Source organism: Hyla sarda, chromosome 11 (assembly GCF_029499605.1).
Source record: "Hyla sarda isolate aHylSar1 chromosome 11, aHylSar1.hap1, whole genome shotgun sequence".
In the NCBI taxonomy this organism is placed as follows: domain Eukaryota; kingdom Metazoa; phylum Chordata; class Amphibia; order Anura; family Hylidae; genus Hyla; species Hyla sarda.
In genome coordinates, this window is record NC_079199.1 from 19,639,166 (window position 1) to 19,664,266 (window position 25,101).

The window sequence follows — 25,101 nt, forward strand, 5'->3', positions numbered from 1 at the left end:
AACTCTGCTCGCATGTCTGAAAGTTTGTTCCAATGTATCAGCGTAGGCAGTCATCTGTGAGGGCGCACACACATATTGGGGATGAGGCACAGTATACTTCATCTGTACATGCCGTGAACCCACTGCGATGCGCAGTAAACTATGGAAATTGCGTTGAACCAGTATTCCAGTGTTTCCCAACCAGTGTGCCAGTTCGCTTGTAACATACGGTATCAGGACCACACTTGTGCTGGGAGTTGTAGTTTTGCAACAGCTGCAGGCACCCTGGTTGGGAAACACTAACATACAGTATCAGGACCTTGCTCATTACATATGGAATCAGAACTACTCTCATTACATACAGTAGTTTTTCAACAGCTGGAGGCACACTGGGAAAAATTGCAGTAAACTGTGAAAGTACAGAAAAAGCACAGGGTCACCACATGTGGCTACTATGGCTCCTCTGCAAGGTGTACAGACATCCTACTGTTTTGCCCATCAAGGACTGCCTACACTGGCTACACTGTACCAAACTCTCAGCTGTAAGGTGTTAACCCTCTAGATGCATGCAGGAATGATCTCATTCAGGGGTTTAGATATTGGGGATTCACTAGTAGCAGTCATATATGGGGCCTGTTGCAGGAGGGGGGGTCTGAAAGTCCATCTCCAACATCAGAAGACCAATGCAGTTGGGCTGTTGTTACAGATTTGCATTATGGAACATAGAACTTCAAGTTATCTCTCTGTTCTCATTCACTGGCAGCAAGCAGTGGTCTTGAAGAGTATTTAGAAATAGCTACCTTCACTTCTTACTTAAATGGTATCTGTCAGCACTATGTCATACTCAAAACTGCAGACATGGAGACAAAACAAATGATACCTGTCTCTTAACTGATGGCTAGTTGCAAAGAAATGAAATTATGTTTTTCTTCTAAGTTAAAGAGTCACAGAGGCAGTTCTGAGATGCAATATGCACACCTCTTCCCTCCCCCACTCCTCCCTGCTTGGTTCCCAGCACTGAGTCTTGTACATTAATCATGATATCAGCCTCTTAGCTAATGGCTGTTAGCAAAGTTATGAAATGATGTGTGTCTTCTAAGTTCAAGAGTAATAGAGGCAGTGGGGAGATGCAGCATTCACTACCTCCTCCTGTCCCCCCCCCCACCCCTCCCTGAGCCTTGTATATTAACCATGTAGGGCAGGGAGGGGTGGTGAAGGGAGAATGTTTATATGCTGCAGCTCAGCCTGGCCTATATGACTCTTGAGCTTAGAAAGAAAACATGATTTTATAACTTTAAAAATATCAACCTGTTAAAAGACTGGTATCATTTATTTTCGATCCAAAATGTCCAAAATGTATTAAACAAAATTGTTGCATGAAAATTCACCCTAAGGGTAGAGTCACATGTGCTGTATTTTGCTGCATATTTTCCTACCCATTTAAGTCAATGGCTGCAGAAAATATGCAGCAAAATACAAACAATTCACACAAAATTCACAGTTTGGTTAATTTTCCTTGAGGAAATGCTACAAATGTTCCATTTTGCATGTGTAAGCACCGTAAATAGATTAAGTACGTAATCTCCCATCCGCGAAAGGGTTAATCATACGTAGTTTCTCTCCCCCCCCCCCCCCCCCTCGTCTCTCTGTCCTGCTTCTTCGCCGGCGGGGTTATTGACATGTTAAATAGATAAATGGCGATGCTTAGTAATGATCTGGATAGTGTTGTGCTTCATTAGGAACGTGGCGTGAAACACTGCGGGGTTCCCGTCATATTTCATAGGATTTATCTTACTGCAGTATAAGGAAGGGATCTGTGACTCTTTATAGACTGTAGTTAGGTCAGCCGGGCACACAGACTATTAACCAGCCTCCCGTCTGCTTCCAATAGGGATTATACTTGGTTGGGAAAGGTCGGTGCCCTTCCTCTTCAGAAATGGGTGCAATGGAGTCATAAGTGGTTCTTAATGTTTTTCATTAGCCGCCTTGTGTCATGTCAGGTGGCGCCAGCCTAATAATGCCATCTATAATCTCTGCGCTCATCTGTGTGTCCTACATGGTGATAATTCAGGTTAAAGTGCCAACAAGTCTGGCAATTATAAAGAGCACTTCCCCTTTAAGCCAATTTGTTTCCCTTTGTTTTAAGAAACGGTCCAGGCAAAGTGAATAACACTGTGTTCTGCCTATTGCTTTGTCCTAGGGGGCGGAGCATGACACAGGGATACTGATTGGTACCTGGTGTTATGCTCCCTCTATAGCAGTCGTCTCAAACTGTGGCCCTCCAGATGTTGCAAAACTTCAACACCCAGCATTCCCGGACACTGAACTGATATATATGTAACCAGTGTGGTTCTGATTCCATATGTAATGAACAAAGTCCCGATACTGTATGTCACTGTTTCCCAACCAGGGTGCCTCCAGCTGTTGCAAAACTACAACTCCCAGATCCTGATACCGTGTGTTACCAGCGTAGCCCTGATACTGTATGTAATGAGTGTGGTTCTGATACCATATGTAATGAACAAGGTCCTGATACTGTATGTTAGTGTTTCCCAACCAGGGTGCCTCCAGCTGTTGCAAAACTAAAACTCCCAGCATCAGTGTGGTCCTGATACCGTATGTTATGAGCATAGCCTTGATAATGTATGTAATGAGTGTGGTTCTAATACCATATGTAATGAACAAGGTCCCGATACTGTATGTCACTCTTTCCTAACCAGGGTGCCTCTAGGTTTTGCAAAACTACAACTCCCAGCATGAGTGTGGTCCTGATACCGTATGTTACCAGCATAGCCCTGATACTGTATGTAATAAGTGTGGTTCTGATACCATATGTAATGAACAAGGTCCTGATACTGTATGTTAGTGTTTCCCAACCAGGGTGCCTCCAGCTGTTGCAAAACTACAACTCCCAGCATGAGTGTGCTCCTGATACCTTATGTTACCAGTGTAGCCCTGATACCGTATGTTACCAGTGTAGCCCTGATATTGTATGTAATGAGTGTGGTTCTAATTCCATGTGTAATGAACTAGGTCCTGATACAAAATTTTAGTGTTTCCCAACAATGGTGCCTCCAGCTGTTGCAAAATTTGAACTCCCAGCATGAGTGTAGTCCTGATACTTTATGTTACCAGTGTAGCCCTGATACCGTATGTTACCAGTGTAGCCCTTATTCTGTATGTAATGATTGTGGTTCTGATACCATATGTAATTAACAAGGTCCCGATACTGTATGTCACTGTTTCCTAACCAGGGTGCCTCTAGGTTTTGCAAAACTACAACTCCCAGCATGAGTGTGGTCCTGATACCGTATGTTATGAGCATAGCCTTGATACTGTATGTAATGAGGTTCTGATACCATATGTAATGAACAAGGTCCCGATACTGTATGTCACTCTTTCCCAACCAGGGTGCCTCTAGCTCTTGCAAAACTACAACTCCCAGCATGAGTGTGGTCCTGATACCGTATGTTACCAGCATAGCCCTGATACTGTATGTATTAAGTGTGGTTCTGATACCTTATGTATGAGCAAGATACTGATACCGTATGTTATGAGCGTAGCCTTGATACCATATGTAATCAGCAAGGTCCCGATACTGTATGTTAGTGTTTCCCAACCAGGGTGCCTCCAGCTGTTACAAAACTACAACTCCCAGCATGCCCGGACAGCCAACGGCTGTCCGGGCATGCTGGGAGTTGAAGTTTTGCAACATCTGGAGGGCCACAGTTTGAGACCACTGCTCTATAGGCAAGACAGTGTATATGGAGTGTTGCTTTCAGGATCACAAGCCCTTCAGGGTGCTAGTTGTAGAACTACAATTCTCATAATGTATGACGGGAGTTGTAGTTTTTTTATCCACTGGAGCACCTAGGTTGGGGAACACTGCCTTATTACGATATCTTGGTTGATGACTGTCTGTCTTCAGTCCCCGATAGGAATGAAACGTACAGTAGCCTTAGGCATGGCAGATTCCCATCGGGTAATGGAGCATAAGGATACCAGCTGTACAGTTACAGGTTCTTGGTGTAACTATAAGTAGTGCCCGGAGGAGCATCCATTGTGAATACAACCCTATGGGATGCCAGGCTAGGAGTCAGCCCTATAGCATGATGTGTATTATAGCTCCACTAAAGCTATGGGTCAGCTCATTGACATATGTATCCTGTAGGGCCATATGGCTTCCCCCTATGTTATACAATGTTCTATAGGTTCACTGAAGCGCAGTCAGCCCTGTGGTAGAATGTGTATTGTAGGTCCACTGAACCTATGGGTCATCCCATTGTCATACTATGCCCTGTAGGTCCACTAAACCTATGGGTCATCCCATTGTCATACTATGTCCTGTAGGTCCACTGAACCTATGGGTCATCCCATTGTCATACTATGTCCTGTAGGTCCACTGAACCTATGGGTCATCCCATTGTCATACTATGTCCTGTAGGTCCACTGAACCTATGGGTCATCCCATTGTCATACTATGTCCTGTAGGTCCACTGAACCTATGGGTCATCCCATTGTCATACTAGGTCCTGTAGGTCCACTGAACCAATGGGTCATCCCATTGTCATACTATGTCCTGTAGGTCCACTGGAACTAGAATGCAACTGCACATTTTACAATGTCCTATAGGTCCACTGAAGCTGTCAGCCCTGTGGGTTTTGTTACTTTAGATTCACTGAAAGGGGTTTCACCTCTACTATAGTTCAGCATTATGTCATACAATATCCTATAGGTCCACTTAAACCGATCCACTAAAACTGGGGGTCAGCCTTATTTTATACAGTGTCTTTTAGGTCCACTGAAGGTATAAGTCAGCCTTAGGGCATATATATGTATACTATCAATACTTTTGAAGCTATAGGTTCGCCCTATATGGTAAAAAGTGTTCTGTTTTAGCCCTATAACATAATGTGATTTACACTTTGTCATACAATGACCTATAGGTACACTGGATCTGTCAGCCCTATGTCATACAATGTCATATAAGCCCAACGCAAATGTTGGACAGCCATATGGCATACTTTGTACTATCAGTCTTTTGTATGATTATAGGGTTTCATGTCATATAATCCATAGTTTACACTGAAACTATGGATTAGTCCTATGGCACACAATGTACTATAGGTCATGTAAAGCTATGGGTCAGCCCTATGGTATTCAGTGTCCATTAGGTCCCCAGAAATTATGGGTCAGCCCTATGGTATTCAGTGTCCATTAGGTCCCCAAACATTATGGGTCAGCCCTATGGTATTCAGTGTCCATTAGGTCCCCAGACATTATGAGTCAGCCCTTTGGTATTCAGTGTCCATTAGGTCCCAAGACATTATGGGTCAGCCCTATGGTATTCAGTGTCCATTAGGTCCCCAGACATTATGGGACCGCCCTATGGTATTCAGTGTCCATTAGGTCCCCAGACATTATGGGTCAGCCCTATGGTATTCAGTGTCCATTAGGTCCCAAGACATTATGGGACCGCCCTATGGTATTCAGTGTCCATTAGGTCCCCAGACATTATGGGTCAGCCCTATGGTATTCAGTGTCCATTAGGTCCCCAGACATTATGGGTCAGTGCTTTGTGTCCATTGGGTCCCAAGACATTATGAGTCAGCCCTTTGGTATTCAGTTTCCATTAGGTCCCAAGACATTATGGGTCAGCCCTATGGTATTCAGTGTCCATTAGGTCCTCAGAAATTATGGGACCGCCCTATCGTATTCAGTGTCCATTAGGTCCCCAGACATTATGGGTCAGCCCTTTGGTATTCAGTGTCCATTAGGTTCCAAGACATTATGGGACCGTTCTATGGTATTCAGTGTCCATTAGGTCCCAAGACATTATGGGTCAGCCCTTTGGTATTCAGTGTCCATTAGGTCCCAAGACATTATGGGACTGTCCTATGGTATTCAGTGTCCATTAGGTCTCCAGACATTATGGGACCGCCCTATGGTATTCAGTGTCCATTAGGTCTCCAGACATTATGGGTCAGCCCTATGTTATTCAGTGGCCATGAAGCCTCCAGAAATTATGGGTCAGCCCTTTGTGTCCATTAGGTCCCAAGACATTATGGGACCGTCCTATGGTATTCAGTGTCATTGGGGCCCACAGACATTATGAGTCAGCCCTATGGTATTCAGTGTCCATTAGGTCCCCAGACATTATGGGTCAGCCCTATGGTATTCAGTGTCCATTAGGTCCTCAGACATTATGGGTCAGCACCATGGTATTCAGTGTTCATTAGGTCCCCAGACATTACGGGACCGCCCTATGGTATTCAGTGTCCATTAGGTCCCCAGACATTATGGGTCAGCACTTTGTGTCCATTGGGTCCCAAGACATTATGAGTCAGCCCTTTGGTATTCAGTTTCCATTAGGTCCCCAGACATTATGGGACCACCCTATGGTATTCAGTGTCCATTAGGTCCCCAGACATTATGGGACCACCCTATGGTACTCAGTGTCCATTAGGTCCCAATACATTATGGGACTGTCCTATGGTATTCAGTGTCCATTAGGTCCCCAGACATTATGGGACCACCCTATGTTATACATTGTACTATAGAATATAGAAGCACAAATTCCCATTTATCCCGCGCTCCAGCCTTTTCCTTGTTTTCGTCGGGATAAGCGGATTTAAGAATCTTCCGCTTAGTCTGGCAAGGAGAGAGAAAAGTGATTTAATAGCACGTGAAGTTTGGCAGGAGGCGCGGAGGACCATTTCCATAGCAGCACATTACTTCTGCTTCAGACCCTTATTATTGGGTCAATCTCTGATGGCTGAAAATAGAGCACGTTCATCCTACAAGCCCTTCGCCTGGATCGTCTCTTCCACATTACAGAGGAGAAAGCATCTAATGGACTCAGCATTCCCTGCACGCACCCTGAACATATAATCCCAATTTCCAGGACTCTATAATTCATTTACATTAGGAATGATTTATGGACTATGGGATTTCTTTATAAAAAGAGCTTATCATAATTGCATTTAGTATTATGGCCTTAGATCAGTGGTTTCAAACTGTGGCTTTCCAGATATTGCAAAACTTCAACTCCCAGCATGCCCGGACAGCCAACGGCTGTCCGGGCATGCTGGGAGTTGAAGTTTTGCAACATCTGGAGGGCCACATTTTAGGACAACTGCCTTAAAGGATGCATGGGTTTGGGTTTGCTCTTCATCAGGAACCAGACACCTACTTAGAGGATCCATGGGGGTGGGATTGCTCATCATCAGGGACCAGACAACTACTTAGAGGATCCATGGGGCGGGGTTGGTGTCTGGTCACTGATGATGAGCAACTCCACGCCCATGGATCCTCTAAGTAGGTGTCCGGTCCCTGATATAGCGCAACCCCACCCCCATGGATCCTCTAAGTAGGTGTCCGATCCCTGATGATGAGCAACCCCGCCCCATGGATCCTCTAAGTAGGTTGCTCTTCATCAGGGACCAGACACCTACTTAGAGGATCCATGGGGGTGGGGTTGCTCATCATCAGGGACCGGACACCTACTTAGAGGATCCATGGGGGTGGGGTTGCTCATCATCAAGGACCGGACACCTACTTAGAGGATCCATGAGGGTGGGGTTGCTCATCATCAAGGACCGGACACCTACTTAGAGGATCCATGAGGGTGGGGTTGCTCATCATCAAGGACCGGACACCTACTTAGAGGATCCATGAGGGTGGGGTTGCTCATCATCAGGGACCAGACATCTACTTAGAGGAACCATAGGGGTGGGGTTTCACTTCATCAGGGACCAGACACTAACTTAGATGCATGGGGTTGCTCTATATCAGGGACCAGACACCTACTTAGAGCAGACACCTACTTAGAGGATCCATAGGGGTGGGGTTGCTCTTCATCAGGGACCAGACACCTACTTTGAGGATCCATGGGGGTGGGGTTACTCTTCATCAGCACAACACCAAAATAATGCCCCAGCGGGGACAGAGGTAAATTACAACTTGAACCAAAAAATCCCGCTCCTGGGATCAAAAATACCCTTATACCCCACCCTAAACATCACTTTTATTAATGTGTTTTTTAAAAGGTATAACCAAAAAAGATGTTCAAAAACACCAATGTCACTAGTCCAACAGTAATAGGTAACGTCACTGTGACATAAGAGCATGCGCCTACAATCGTATAACACTGGGAGTATCACATCATATATATATATATATATATATATATATATATATATACTGTCAATGGCTGCAGTCCTAACAATAGGTATAATAAAATTATGACCAACGAAACAGGCTTATTAAAACTCAGACAAAGAGCCCCTCTGACATGTTTCGCCCTTCAGAACTTCATCATAGCATTTAGCCCAGACCTCTAATGAAGCACTAAGGATTGAAACATGTCATAGAGGCTATTTGTCTGAGTTTTTAATAAGCCTGTGTCACTGGTCATATTTTTATTATACCTGTTGTTAGGGCAGTATATATGATGTCATTCTCCCAGTGTTATAGGATTGTGGGCGCATGTCACCGTGACGTATACCTATTATGGTTGGACTGGCGACACTGGTGTTTTTAAACCTCTCTTTTTGGTTATACCTTTTAATAAACACATAAATCAAAGTGATGCTTTAGGGTGGGGTAATACTAAGGGTATTTTTGATCCAGAGAATGGGATTTGTTGGTTCAAGTTGTTCTTCATCAGGGACCAGACACATGAAGACCCCAGTGTTGGATCCTGTTCTTGGCCCCTATGATTCTCAAGTTTCTATAATTTCCAGGAACAGTAATCAGAGTTCCTCATGTCCCTGTTAGCGTTCAGGAAGCTGACGTCTCCTCTAGGTCAGGAGGACAGGTCTGTGCCCCGCAGGACCCATATGGCCCAGCAGACAGGTGACAGACAGTGGCTTGGGCTGGTTGGGGCTCAATGCATTGATTCCGGCAACTGGGATAGTGACCTAAGATGCTGAAGATGACAGCTGCCTCTGACATAAGAGCGGGCCTCATGTCTTCTGTTATGGGGGGATTAGGACAAACAATCTGTTCTCTCAACAGTCTTCAAGGCCAGGTGGACTCCGCGGAGCTGCAAAGATGAGCTCAGCAGTCATAGGTTATATGTATTCTTTCTATTTTATGCAACATTATACTGTACACACAGTGAAGGAAAAAAATATTTGATCCCCTGCTGATTTTGTACGTTTGCCCAATGACAACGATCCATACGCATTTCAGATAAGTAAAAAATTAATTTGCCTTTTAACATATTTTGACCCCCTATCAATCAGTAAGATTTCTGGCCGCCCGGTGTCTTTTATACAGGTAACAAGATGAGATTAGCAGCACTCTCCTAATCTCATTTTGTCACCTGTATAATAGACACCTGTCCACCGAAGCAATGAGTCAATCAGATTACAGACTCTCCACCATGGCCAAGACCAAAGAACTGTCCAAGGAGGTCAGGGACAAGACTGTAGACCTACACAAGGCTGGAATGGGCGACAATGGGCCCAGAGTCCTGGGATGAGTGTATGATGGTGTTAAATGGTATGGGTGTAAAGTGGACCCATGTTTCGGATGGGCATGTGGATGCATGACCCATTATCAGTAGAGATGTTTGCCCATGTCCTGGGATGAGTGTATGATGGTGTTAAATGGTATGGGTATAAAGTGGACCTATGTCATGGATGGGTATGTGGAGGCATGACCCATTATCAGTAGAGAAGTGTGCCCATGTCCTGTGAGGAGTGTATAGTGGCATTAAAGGGGTACTCCGCTGCTCAGCGTTTCGAAAAAACAGTTCTGAATGCTGGAGCCGGCAGCTTGTGACATTATAGCTCCACCCCATTATGACATCACGCCCCGCCCCCTCAATGCAGGTCTATGGGAGGGGGCCTGACGGCCATCACGCCCCCTCCCATGTACTTGCATTGGGAGGCGGGACATGATGTCATGAGGGGGCGGGGCTATGACGTCACAAGCTCCCGGCGTCGGCTCCAGAGTTTGGAATAGTTTGTTCCAAACGCTGAGCAGCGGAGTACCCCTTTAAGTGGTATGAGAAGGCCCCCTCTGTTCCTTTATAGAAGAGGCTGCAGAGTATCTCATTTACGTGTGCTCATCATGTTTCACCTCATGACACAGAACATGTGTTATATGAGGATTAGTCCTGGATAATGTTGTCCTGGACATATTGCTGTAATACAGAGGATCTGAGGAGGTTTATGAGAGGTGACTCCCTGCTTGGGTCGGACGTGGTTAGGTGGGGTCCATTCGCTCTCCGGACAGGTGCCTCTTCCGGTTCTTCGACTGCTTTTCAAAAGAGTAGAAGGGCTTATAAAATAGCAGACAACGCGCCCGTCCTGTGATCTTCCCTAATCCTTCCTGAGGTGACAGATGCCATCATTATACCGCGCTTCCGCTCATGATTTACACTCAACCTGCCAAATAAACAGGATTAAAGGCACAAAGGACATGAGTGTTACAATATGGTTAATACCCAGAGCTGTTTATGGGGACAATGTATGGCTGTAGGAGGACTAATAAGGAGGGACTACACCTATATAATACATTCTATATATACATACGGATTCCTTTATTCCATTGTCAGTGTCAGGTCGTGGATTATCTCAAGAACTATGGATAACAGGTGGATCCAGAGACGGAGATGGACATTAGTAGAGATCCTTAAAGGGAAAACTGAATCCAAGAACCTAAGAGTCATAACTGTGGGTGCCACAATATGGCTTCATTAGACTTGGTGGTTCCCACTAGAGCCCTGCACGGGACTGTTTTCTTAATCCCGCTACCGCCAGATATCTGACCATTACCGCCCGCTACCGCACGGAGTGTGTTCCACTACCGCCTGTTCCCGCAACAATGGTGTCTAATCCCGCCCACTTTGGTAATCACAGCTTTTAGAGATAGTAGTCACTGTGCCATTTCATTACCTCCTTGTACCATTTCATTACCCCCCCCCCTCGTACCATTTCATTACCCCCCATACCATTTCATTACCCCTTGTACCATTACATTACCCCCTTGTACCATTTCATCACCCCCTTGTACTATTACATCACCCCCCTTATACCATTTCATCACCCCCTTATACCATTTCATCACCCCCCTTGTACCATTTCATCACCCCCCTTATACCATTTCATCACCCCCTTGTACCCAGATCTGGTACAAGGATTCTTGCCACCCTAGGCGAAAGCTAATTTTGACTCCCATTGGCTCCTCCCAATGTATGGAGGCGCGCGCGATGTCAGGATGTTGGACGCACCTGACCTTAGTGATCGACCCTGTCTGCCTCGGAGGTGGCGCTGTGCTCCTCAAGCAGGCTGAAAAATGCTGATTATTATAGTACGGGTGGGGTAGGGGTAGCGTGGCAGGGTTTTGCTTGATGGGCAGGTGCTTCAGATGCTTTCTTGCTGCAGGCAGAGCGGCGCCCCCATCAAGAGGGCGCTCTAGGCAGCTGCCTATTTTGCCTATATTCAGAGCCGGCCCTGCTTGTACCATTTCATCAGCCTGCTGTGACATTTCAGAGAATTGTGGGATTTTGTGGGACCCGCTGTATGTTCCCGCTCCCGCCTGCAACAAACGTATTACTGCCCGCAAGCTTTTTATTGGATCCCATGGGACCCGCGTGATCGCAATCCCGATGCAGGGCTCTAGTTCCCGCCACATAGAAGTCTAAGAGTAGATTGTGAGTTCTACGAACCTCGGTCGCTATGTTGGGAACAGATGGATGATTTATAACCATGGGATAACCAAATATCATGCTTAATCATTCTTGTCCATAGGGGGCAACATCTGTTCATATTACTATCCATCCATCACAACCGCTGAGTACCGTAACCATTATGTAGTTGGCCACATGACGTTAGATAGGACGTTTGGATGTACTTTTTGATTACCTTGAAGATCGCCTTCAATTGGAGGAGATTGGAGGAGATTTATCAAAACTGGTCTAGAGGGAAAGTTGCCCATAGCAACCAATCAGATCGCTTCTTTCATTTTTGAAAAGACCTCTGTAAAATGAAAGAAGCGATCTGATTGGTTGCTATGGGCAACTCAGCAACTTTTCCTCTGGACAGGTTTCGATAAATCTCCCCCATTGTGTATATTCACATGATGTAGTCATGTTTACACCAGATAAGTTCTATCTAGAGCCCACTAAGGGCACATTCACATCACGTTTTGGGGATGTGGCAGCCGTAAATGGCTGCCGTATCCCCAAAACGTGATGTGAATGCGCCCTAAGTTGGTACCAGATTTGGCCTATATATATTTTTTTTATATATATAAAAAAAAATAATATATATATATATATATATATATATATATATAAAATATATATATTATGTATGTATATACCGTATATATTTATCATGTGTATATATTAGGGATCGACCGATATCGGTTTTTTAGGGCCGACACTGATACCGATAATCGGTGCAGGTTAGGGCTGATAGCCGATAACTTATACCGATATTCCGGTATAAGTTATCGGCTATTTAACCCCCTGCGACATAATATAAAATGATATGATAGTTAAATTAACCCTTACCTACACCCTTTCATGAAAGATGGATTTTTGTTTCAAGTCTCATTTGAGTATATGGGACTTCCAGTACCTTACTCCACAAGCTCCGCTCTGCATCTCCTGGTGAATGTGTTAATCTGGCTTGCAAGCCACACCCCATCTCACAAAGAGAGGAGGTCAGGATAGGAGGTCGAGATATATGGATGGGATATGAGGACGGGATATGAGGTCAAGATAGGAGGACAGGATAGGAGGTCGGGATATGAGGACGGGATATGAGGTCGAGATAGGAGGTCGGGATAGGCAGACAGGATAGGAGGTCGGGATATGAGGTTGAGATAGGAGGTCGGGATATGAGGACGGGATAGGAGAACAGGATATGAGGTCGAGATATGAGGACGGGATATGAGGTCGAGATATGAGGACGGGAAATGATGTCGACATAGGAGGACGGGATATGAGGTTGAAATATGAGGACGGAATATGAGGTCGGGATAGGAGGTCGGGATATGAGGTCGGTATATGAGGGCGGGATATGAGAACAGGATATGAGGTCGAGATAGGAGGATGGGATAGGAAGTTGAGATATGAGGACTGGATATGGGGTTGGGATGTGACAACAATATATGAGGATGGGATAAGAAATCAAAAGCTTCCTCCTTTGTTGATTTTCCTCCCCAATAAGGATTAGGAAGGAAAAACCGGGCAACGCCGGGTACTCAGCTAGTATATATATATATATATACTATAAATATATATTTATATATACACACTATATATATATATATATATATATATATATACTTTTATTTATATATATATATATATATATATATATATATATATATATACTTGTATGCATATATACAATATTTTTGGCATGCTGTGATACATAAATTTTTTACATATTCTTGATGGCGACTGTAATTTACGCACTACATGCATGTAGACAGTGATTGTATCCAGGACGCTGTTGACGCTTCGCTCCCTTATTCTCAGACCTTTCTTCTGGTTTTCAGCATTCCAGCCACAGCGAGTTAAGGACATTACGGAAAGGCTTATCGCCGTACCACTCAGAATCGCAGCTGTCATCGCTTTCTCAGTACCCGGAGCCCCTGCAGAACGTGAGTACCCCCCCCCCCTTCATTTATGGTGACAAGTCCAAGATGTGTGTATACTGCAGGAAAAAGACGGATCCCCATTCTCTCCTGTATCAAGATGAATATTTATAAGCGGATACAATAGAGGGGGATTTATGCCCCTAAATAGAGGAAGGGCATGAATATTTATAACACTTGATCCCCCCAGGCCTACCTCATTTGCAGCTTGAGAATGTATATGATATCATCTGGTTTATTGTTGGGGAAGATGGGGTTTATAAATGGTTCCCATGTATTGTCACATCCAGAAATATATTCTAATGGTGGGGAATTCATACGGCGACTGCGGTCAGCTATGGAGAGAAGTATAGGTATATTCTTGTATATAGGAGGCAGTATTATAGTAGTTATATTCTTGTATATAGGAGCAGTATTATAGTAGGTATATTCTTGTATATAGGAGGCAGTATTATAGTAGTTATATTCTTGTATATAGGAGCTGTATTATAGTAGTTATATTCTTGTATATAGGAGCAGTATTATAGTAGTTATATTCTTGTATATAGGAGCAGTATTATAGTAGTTATATTCTTGTATATAGGAGCAGTATTATAGTAGTTATATTCTTGTATATAGGAGCAGTATTATAGTAGTTATATTCTTGTATATAGGAGGCAGTATTATAGTAGTTATATTCCTGTATATAGGAGCAGTATTATAGTAGTTAAATTCTTGTATATAGAGGGCAGTATTATAGGAGTTATATTCTTGTATATAGGAGCAGTATTATAGTAGTTATATTCTTGTATATAGGAGCAGTATTATAGTAGTTATATTCTTATATATAGGAGGCAGTATTATAGTAGTTATATTCTTGTATATAGGAGCAGTATTATAGTAGTTATATTCTTGTGTATAGGGGCAGTATTATAATAGTTATATTCTTGTACATAGGAGCAGTATTATAGTAGTTATATTTTTGTACATAGGAGCAGTATTATAGTAGTTACATTCTTGTATATAGGAGGCAGTATTATAGTAGTTATATTCTTGTATATAGGAGGCAGTATTATAGTAGTTATATTCTGTATATAGGAGCAGTATTATAGTAGTTATATTCTTGTATATAGGAGGCAGTATTATAGTAGTCATATTCTTGTATATAGGAGGCAGTATTATAGTAGTTATATTCTTGTACATAGGAGGCAGTATTATAGTAGTTATATTCTTGTACATAGGAGCAGTATTATAGTAGTTATATTCTTGTATATAGGAGCAGTATTATAGTAGTTATATTCTTGTGTATTGGGGCAGTATTATAGTAGTTATATTCTTGTACATAGGAGCAGTATTATAGTAGTTATATTTTTGTACATAGGAGCAGTATTATAGTAGTTACATTCTTGTATATAGGAGGCAGTATTATACTAGTTATTTTCTTGTATATAGGAGCAGTATTATAGTAGTTATATTCATGTATATAGGAGCAGTATTATAGTAGTTATATTCTTGTATATAGGAGGCAGTATTATAGTAGTTATATTCTTGTATATAGGAGCAGTATTATAGTAGTTATATTCTTGTATATATGGAGCAGTATTATGGTAGTTATATTCTTGTATATAGGAGCAGTATTATAGTAGTTATATTCTTGGATATAGGAGCAGTATTATCGTAGTTATATTCTTGTATATAGGAGCAGTATTATAGTAATTATATTCTTGTATATAGGAGCAGTATTATAGTAGTTATATTCTTGTATATAGGAGCAGTATTATAGTAGTTATATTCTTGTATATATGGAGCAGTATTATGGTAGTTATATTCTTGTATATAGGAGCAGTATTATGGTAGTTATATTCTTGGATATAGGAGCAGTATTATAGTAATTATATTCTTGTATATAGGAGCAGTATTATAGTAATTATATTCTTGTATATAGGAGCAGTATTATAGTAGTTATATTCTTGTATATAGGAGCAGTATTATAGTAGTTATATTCTTGTATATAGGAGCAGTATTATAGTAGTTATATTCTTGTATATAGGAGCAATATTATAGTAGTTATATTCTTGTATATAGGAGCAGTATTATAGTAGTTATATTCTTGTATATAGGAGCAGTATTATAGTAGTTATATTCTTGTACATATGAGGCAGTATTATAGTAGTTATTTTCTTGTATATAGGAGCAGTATTATTGTTGTAATATTCTTGTACATGGGGGCAGTATTATTGTTGTAATATTCTTGTACATAGGGGGCAGTATTATTGTTGTAATATTCTTGTACATGGGGGCAGTATTATTGTTGTAATATTCTTGTACATAGGGGGCAGTATTATATCATACTTGTTATATACAGCAGCTCTAGGAGTCAATCAGCTGTGAGACAGAACAGGCCCCTGTAATGTGCTTCTACAGAATGTATGAGCTGCAGCTGTACTTTATATACCGTGTAATGGTTGGATGTAAGCAGCGGCGTAGTGCTCAGACCGTCTAGCAGAGCTCAGGAGAGCCGTGTACACGTCTGCGTCTCCCATGAGCTCTGTGATAAATACATTAGTTTACTGAGGCTTAACGGGATGAGAACCTGCAATAAATACATAGAACAACACTGCCCCTAGAGGCCAGTTTTCACATTGCTTTAGAACATCTCATAAGAGGATTTTTATATTGAGGATCCCTTGTCATCTGGGCATGCTGGGATTGGTAATTTTGCAACATCTGGAGGGCCACAGTTTGGGGATCACAGGTCCATTTCATAGGAATGTGTTGAAGCACGGTTAGAACATGCAAATTCTATAGCATTGTGTTCCGACCTGAGGCTCTCCAGCTGTTGCAAGCATACAATTCCCACCATACCTTGATAATGGCCTCCAAACAGTGGCTCTCCAGGTGAGACACACCTATCAGGGCATGCTGGGAGTTGTAGTTTTACAACACCTGAAGAGTTTGGGTAACAGATACCCATGTTGTTCCTGGTTAGATTTGTGTCCAGGTACTTAGGGCATGCTAGGAGTTGTAGTGTTACAATTTTATTGTTTTATACCAATATTGCTCCTGATTGCACCAATAGGTAGGATCTTACTTCTCAATAGATAGAGAGGGATTTTGGGGACATTTACATGAGTATCATTTATTCCCCCCTCAATTCTCATAGATCCCTCAACGACTGATCATAGAAACCAAACGCTCCACATGTAGCAGTATAGCTGATCAATCACCATTTATTTTAAAGGGTCACTCTCATTATAACAGATTTTTGTTATTGCACTTATGGTAAATAAATCTTTCTAATGTACTTTGTTTAAAGGGGTACTCCTGTGGAAAAGTTTTTTTTTTTTTTTAAATCAACTGGTGCCAGAACGTTAAACAAATTTGTAAATTATTTCTATTAAAAAAATCTTAATCCTTCCAGTACTTTATAGGGGCTGTATACTACAGAGGAAATGCTTTTCTTTTTGGATTTCTCTTGTCACGACCACAGTGATCTCTGCTGACCTCTGCTGTCCCCATAGCAAATCCCCATAGCAAACCTATGCTGCTCTGGACAGTTCCTAAAATGGACAGCAGAGATCACTGTGGTCGTGACAGAAGAGAAATCCAAAAAGAAAAGCATTTCCTCTGTAGTAAACAGCCCCTAAAATGTACTGGAAGGATTAAGATTGTTTAATAGAAGTAATTTACAAATGTGTTTAATGTTCTGGCACCAGTTTTTTTTTTTTTGATATATACCTTTTTTTTTATAAAATTCTGGCACAGTGGATTAAAAAAAAAAAGTTTTCCACAGGAGTACCCCTTTAAAGAAAGCACATTTCCCCCCCCCCCCCCCCCATCTCTTCCACAGACTTTAAACTCTTGCTGGCCTGGCAGAAGTCCAAAATTAGGAAATGCAGTCTGGAGTGCTGAGGGGTGTGTGCAGCCCTAGGCTGGGTTCACACCACGTTTTGTACTTACTGTTCCCGTATACGGCTGGGGGAGGGGGCGGGGCTTAATCACGGTGCCCGCACTCAGCCGTATTTAATGCATTTCTATGAGCCGACCGGAGTCAACCGCAGCCTCCGGTCAGCTGCGTAGGCAAAAACGCGGTCGACAACGTTTTTGCCTGCGGTCGGAAAACCGCATACGGCCGAAAACGCAGCCGACCGGAGGCTGCAGTTCACTCCGGTCGGCTCATAGACATGCATTAAATACGGTTCCCCTATACGGCAGAGTGCGGGCGCCGCGATTAAGCCCCGCCCCCCCTCCTCCCAGCCGTATACGGGAACCGTAAGCACAAAATGTGGTGTGAACAAAGCCTAAGCCAATCATAGCTCATCTCACACACTGAACTGCTCTGGGCTGTGTGTAGCAGAGTGAGGGAGGAAGTTCTCCCCTGTATGGCTTCAGATGATGTCACGCCTGCTGGGGAACGCCCCTTCCCAGTCTGTGAATCTGACTGAGCAGAAATTACAGAGTAATATCAAGGTAGAAAACTAACAAATAATTTAAAAAAATAAAGGCCGGGGGTGGTTTATCATGATGGGGCAGTGACCTGGGGGGATTTTAACATTTAACAAGATCATGCCAGGTACTCTTTAAAGTTCAAAAGCAAGACGATGATCCAGCACAATTTCAATTCAAACTCAGCTTCGGGATTCAGAAGACACCACGGGATACACATGAAGGTGGTAACTAGAGATGAGCGAACTTACAGTAAATTCTATTTGTCACGAACTTCTCGGCTCGGCAGTTGATGACTTTTCCTGCGTAAATTAGTTCAGCTTTCAGGTGCTCCCGTGGGCTGGAAAAGGTGGATACAGTCCTAGGAGACTCTTTCCTAGGAATGTATCCACCTTTTCCAGCCCACGGGAGCACCTGAAGGCTGAACTAATTTATGCAGGAAAAGTCATCAACTGCCGAGCCGAGAAGTTCGTGACGAAACGAATTTACTGTAAGTTCGCTCATCTCTAGTGGTAACGTCAGACGCGTTTCACTCTTCAAAGTTGTCATCCTGTTTTCGAACATGTTTTTATTTTCTTCAAATTTTTTCATCAGGGTACTGCCCGGATAACATCTGATCCCTCATCCACTCCCCCTGCTGGATATATCCCGGTAGTGCAGAAGCCGGAAGCCGTGGTGCATGCTATGAAGGTAAACTTTTAAATAGTTTTTTTTTTGTGCCAGTGCAGACAATTGGTACACCAAGTTAAAGGGTGGCCTTTCCCAACCAGTGTGCCTCCAGCTGTTGCAAAACTACAACTCCCAGCATGCTCGGACAGCCGTTGGCTGTCCGAGCATGCTGGGAGTTGTAGTTTTGCAACAGCTGGAGGCACACTTGTTGGGAGATCCTGTTATAGGGTGCAAAGGTTTGTTGCACCAGACGGTTAGTGCCGTCGCATAGAAACCTGTTACACGAACACTTGTTTTCTTCTGGACAGGTTCTAGAAGTCCATGAAAACCTAGACAGACAACCTCCGGACAGCTATGAGGAAGACCTGAGCGAGAAGGAGAAGGCCATTGTACGAGAAATGTGCAACGTAAGGACGGATTCTCCGGATTGGGATTTATTTTGGGATTGTTATAGGGACAGATCTAAGGAGAATTATTATAATGGGAGCATAGAGATGTGATCTGACGTTGTTTGCGGACATAGAAAAGGATCGGTCCCATGGCGAAGATCAGAATAAATATAGTGATAAAGCATTTTTAGACTGTCTATTGTCAAAGGGAACCGGTCCCATTGAAAACGCAGTCCGATCAGCAGGAATTATGTGTGAGAGCAGATTGATAAAGTTTTATGGGAAACGGTTCGGGATAACTTGTCATTTATTCATGGAAATCTCCCCATTCTGGGCTAAGCCAGGACTTTCATGTTGGTGACTCCCTTTTTAGACAGACATAGTTTGGTGACACGTTCCTCCCAATACCGCGAATTGCACGTATCGTGTAGTGTTGTGTCCTATGATGCACAATGTGATCCCCCCCCCCGATCACCCCCTGTGTCACTTTATTCTCACCTTCATCTCCAGCTACTTAATCCCTGGTGTCACATTCCCCCCCAATATGCCACTTTATTAGCCCTTCATCACCCCCGTGCCACTACATTCCCCCCCTTCATCACCCTCTGTGCCACTACATTCCCCCCCTTCATCACTCCTGTGCCACTACATTCCCCCCCTTCATCACCCCAATCACCCCCTGTGCCAATTTCATTGTCGCCCTTCATCACCCCCTGTTCCATTACATCCCCCCCTTCATCACCCCCTGTTCCATTACATCCCCCCCCCTTCATCCCCCCCCCCCCCCTTAATCCACCTATGTAACTGCATTCCCCCTCCTTATGTTATTTGGTTCTCCTCTGGCCTCAGTCCGGCTCAGGTGCACGGTCGCGGGTCTCACAAGCGCCATCTTCTCGCTCCACTCCTCAGCGAGATGTCAGATCATGGGCCACATAATAACGGCGACTATCGGCGGCTGCTGCAGGACAACTAATGTGTTGTGGCGCCCAGTTTGGAAAGCCCCCAACTAAGCAGTCCTGTTATCTGTATATAGGAATGCAGTCAATCACTGAGTAGGACCACCCACCTGACTACTGAGTGATCAGAGATTTACATGAAGAAATGACAAGTTAGGCTGCATTCACACCGCGCTTTACAGTTACCGGATCCAGCTGGGAAGTGGGAAAACCGGGCGCTGCCGGACCGTATGTCATGTGAATGATAGTGACTCCTGTCGGCTCATTTTTGCCCCGTATCCGGTTTTCTGATAGGACTGAAAACCCTGGTATGCTGCAGTTGTCAGTCCGGCATGCAAACCGTATACGGGGCAAAAATGAGCCGACAGGAGTCACTATCTGACTCCGGTCGGCTGATTCAAATGAATGACATACGGTCCGGGTCCGGGAGCGCCCGGTTTTCACACTTCCCAGCTGGATCCGGTAACTGCAAAGCGCGGTGTGAATGCCGCCTAACTTGTCATTTATTGAAGTAAATCTCTGATCACTCAGTAGTCAGGTGGGTGGTCCTAATTGACTGCACTCCCGCTGGGATACTGGAGCACCCGGTTTTCACATCCCCCAGCCGGATACGGTCACTGTAACTGCAAAGCGCGGTGTGAATGCCGCCTTATCCTGGAACTTATCCTGTAAACAATATATCAATCTGCTCAGCTCCTCCTGCTCTATAACATGGTGCCGGCAGGCTGGTCCCTTTAAATAGGCGTCATTCTGAGAAGAAATGTTTGCAGAGGCCCACGTGTGTGAGCGCTGAACCATACTTTTACCAACAGCAGTGCCGGGTACTGAAGCGCCGTCCCACCCCATATAGCTGGATCCCCTCTATGGCGACTGCTGCAGAATTCTCTGTTGTGGTGCACAGAAAGAGGCTGTGTAGTAGATGACAAGGTTTAAAGGGGTACTCCACTGGAAAACTTTATTTATTTATTTATTTATTTTTTAATCAACTGGTGCCAGAAAGTTTTTAATCAGATTTGTAAATTACTTCTATTTAAAAATCTTAATCCTTCCAGTACTTAGCTGCTGTATGCTCCACAGAAAGTTCTTTTCTTTTTGAATTTCCTTTCTATCTGACCACAGTGCTCTCTGCTGACACCTCTGTCCATGTCAGGAACTGTCCAGGGTAGGCGCAAATCCCCATAGCAAACCTCTCCTGCTTCGGACAGTTCCTGACATGGACAGAGGTGTCAGCAGAGAGCACTGTGGTCAGACAGAAAGGAAATTCAAAAAAGAAAAGAACTTCCTGTGGAGCAAACAGCTGCTGACAAGTACTGGAAGGAGAAAGTATTTTAAATAGAAGTAATTTACAAATCTGTTTAACTTTCTGGCACCAGTTGATTTAGAAATTTTTTTTTTCAGTGGAGTACCCCTTTAATAACCCTAAATAGAACACGACATCGTACGGGGCTGCCATGCCGGATTGTTTAGCGCTGTTGACGCTTTGGATTCATTTAATCTCAGTGTTTGGGATTCCTGCTCCTCCCGGGACACAGGAACATTATAGCATTGTCATTTATTACCTACACAAACAATCCTGCTGGGAAGATGGCGCTGGAGATGCCGTTCAGGAAACTTCTGGACTTTGTTACAGACTAAGCCTTGATATTTCCGCCCTTTGAGGTTGAATCATACGTTAAAGGGGCACTCCAGCAATTAAAAATATCCCCCTATACACAGAGATCGGACCCAGAATGGAGCCTTGACTCCTGACGCTGCCGCATGCATTATCTATGGGAGTGGTGGAGATACCTGAGTGATGTACTCGGGTATCTCTGGCGCTTCCATAGACAATGCCTGGAGCTAGAGATAGGTTAAAAGGTTTGATCAGTTGGGGTCTGGGTGTTAAGACCATCACCGGTCACCTAAGTCCTGTGTCGCTCGTCGCTGCAAGAGATAGACTCTATAGAAAGACTATGGAGCCCGTCGGCTTCTCAGCATACCATTGGGCCAAATAGTGGGTACAGGGACCCTTTTAAAGCAGTGTTTTCCAAACAGTGTGTCTCCAGCTGTTGCCAAACTACAACTCCCAGCATGCCCGGACAGCCAACGGCTGTCCGGGCATGCTGCGAGTTGTAGTTTGGCAACAGCTGGAGGCACACTGTTTGGAAAACACTGCTTAAGGGCACGTTCCCACTTGGCGTATACGCAGCATATTTCACGCTGCGTAAAATCTGCAGCAGCGGGAAATACGCTGCGTATCCCTCGCTCACCATTCACACAAGGCTTTCTGGCGGCAGCCCTATGCGTGCAGTGAGTTTTGGAGGCGGAGCCGTGTGTCGGTGTGACGCGCGTCTCCGCCTTCAAAACTCACTACAAACATAGGGCTGCCACCGGAAAGCCTTGTGTGAATGGTGAGCGAGGGATACGCAGGGTATTTCCCGCTGCTTCTGCAGATTTTGCGCAGCGTGAAATACGCTGTGTATATGCCAAGTGAGAACATGCCCTTAAAGGGGAACTCTGGTACATAAGTACTTATTCCTTATCCACGGGATCCTGTGCATACGGAATAAGTGTCTGATTGTGGGGGGCTCTGATCGGCAGGACCCCCACTCTCTCTACGCACAAAGCGATCTCCGATCCGTGCTCGGATTACTGTCGACCACCGCATGAAATGGTGTCGACACTCCTCTCCATGTATCTCTATGGGAGAGCCAGGGCTCCGGGCAATCGCCGACCGCTGGGACCCTTATCCCCTATCCATAGGATCCTGTGGATAGGGGATAAGTACTTATGTACCGGAGTTCCTCTGTAAAGACCTGTACAGAACTGCGGGGGAAAAAAAAAAAGCTGCAATACCAGACTCAAACAGATGTGGCGCTGTTTCTGTAAGAAACAAAACATTATAGAAATATTCAAATGTAGCAATCAGAGGGAGGTTCATTGCCATGACTACCACAAAATTGCGACAAATTGAAAGAATTTTTGGGGGAAACTGCAGAAAAACTGACGCACTTTGTGACATTACAGCAACAGTGCATTACATCGAGTGACACGCTGTGGCTCCATTCACTCAAGAGACCCCCGTTCTCCCGACCAGTGGACGGACCCCCCCACTCATCACATACTTATTACCGATCCTGTGGATTATTGTCATTGAACATTTTGCTACAATTTCATGCAGAATTACTGACAAACTCAATGGCAAGAGCGACACCTAGTGGCAAAAAAAATAAAGTCTGGCTGATTCTCGTTGCTCACTGTAGCAGTGTCTAGTCTCAGATTTTCTCTGAATTATCGGAATTTTATGAACATTTTTTTTTTTAAATTCTAAAATAAATAAATTGTATTAATTAATTAAATAAATTAAATACATTTAATAAATAAATTAAATACATTTAATAAATTAATTAAATACATTTAATAAATTAATTAAATACATTTAAATAAAATAAATGTAAATAATTAAATACATTTTATTAATGAATACATTAAAAAAATGTAATTAATAAATAAATGCATTTAATAAATTAGTTAAATAAATTAAATTAATAAATTAATTAAATTAATTAATTACAATTACTATGATGCAAATAAATAATAAAATTACTATGATGCAAATAAATAGAATAAAATTCCTATGATGCAAATAAATAAAATAAAATTACTATGATGCAAGTAAATAAAATAAAATTACTATGATGCAAGTAAATAAAATAAAATTACTATGATGCAAGTAAATAAAATAAAATTACTATGATGCAAATAAATAATAAAATTACTATGATGCAAATTTACTTCTATGTTACAGGTTGTTTGGAGAAAGTTGGGTGACGCGGCGAACTCCAAGCCTTCCATCCGGCAGCATCTTTCGGGAAACCAGTTCAAGGGACCCTTGTAAGACGCCGTGTTCGGAGCTGAAGGAGTCAGAGGCACTTGAAATAAAGAACTGCTGTATATATAAGGCGACCGGAGGTCAACCCAGAAGCTGGAGACGCAATACTTTGTATATAGAAGACTTTGTATACAAACACTAGATACATAGAAGGGAACGATATCCCCCCTCCCCCCCATATCGACTGTCTCCTATATAGACCCATGCACGTCCTGCAATAGACCACTATGGGGGGGGGCTCCTCATCCTATGGCACCTTGGTTAACGGACTACAACTCCCAGCAGTGACCATAGGTTGGGCAACCACTTAGACCCATTAGTAGAACACACTGGAATTATAATTTTTGTAACATTTATAATTTTTATTTAATGGGAATAAGAACAAAATTTTAGGATATTTTTGTATAGAACCCGAGGCCCGGCCCCGCTCCCCCGCGCGTTTTATGAACTTTCTATCGGACGATCATTGTAGCTGCTTCATTGATTTCTATTCTGATCAATCTTTGTATTATCGGGGGACAAAAAAAAAAGTGAAAACTTTTCAGGAACTTGTAGATTTTTACCCGATTTCTTTTTATTTTTCTCCTCCTCCTGCTGTATATAAAGTGGACGGATCTCTATTTTGTTACAATGTATTAGATTATGTAGAGGTTGACAGAGAATATATTCGGTTTATGTCGGCATATAAAAACTCCCCATGTATATATGAACGGTCGCGGTTCTTTTTTTTTCCTGTTAGTACGCAGAATGGATGCCGTTTGTCTATTGGCTGGAAACTCGTCATGTGGGTCACACGCTATACCGCGCTGGTGCGTAAGGAATACAACTATATACACTATGGATATATAAGAAACTAGTGACACTATGGAGGTGTGAGGCATACTGTGCCTTATTCCTGAGAGGTGTCCCCAACCTGTGGCTAAACTACAACTCCTATCATGTCCTGACAACTAAAAGGCTGTCTAGCAGTTATAAAACTTCAACTCCCATTATGTCCTGACAGCCTTTGGCTGACATAATGGGAGTTGTAGTTTTGCAACAGCTGGAAAGCCTTTTAGTTGTCAGGGCATGATAGGAGTTGTAGTTTAGCAACAGCTGGAGAGCCACAATTTGGGGACACCTCTCGGGAGTAAGGCACAGTATTCCTCACACCTCCATAGTGTCACTAGTTTCTAGTATTTCCATAGTG

General features: G+C 43.3%; 1 protein-coding gene across 1 annotated transcript in view; it reads left to right on the forward strand.

Annotated features, from left to right (window-relative positions):
* The window catches only part of CCDC85C (coiled-coil domain containing 85C), a 121,013-nt gene extending 96,380 nt beyond the window's left edge, over positions 1–24,633 (forward strand). Inside the window, exons 3-6 of the mRNA XM_056547287.1 lie at positions 13,504–13,608; positions 18,622–18,717; positions 19,005–19,103; positions 23,829–24,633. Of these exons, the coding sequence (XP_056403262.1) occupies positions 13,504–13,608; positions 18,622–18,717; positions 19,005–19,103; positions 23,829–23,918 (390 nt within the window). The 3' untranslated portion in view covers positions 23,919–24,633. The remainder of the gene's footprint in view (positions 1–13,503; positions 13,609–18,621; positions 18,718–19,004; positions 19,104–23,828) is intronic.
* Positions 24,634–25,101: the final 468 nt, after the last annotated feature.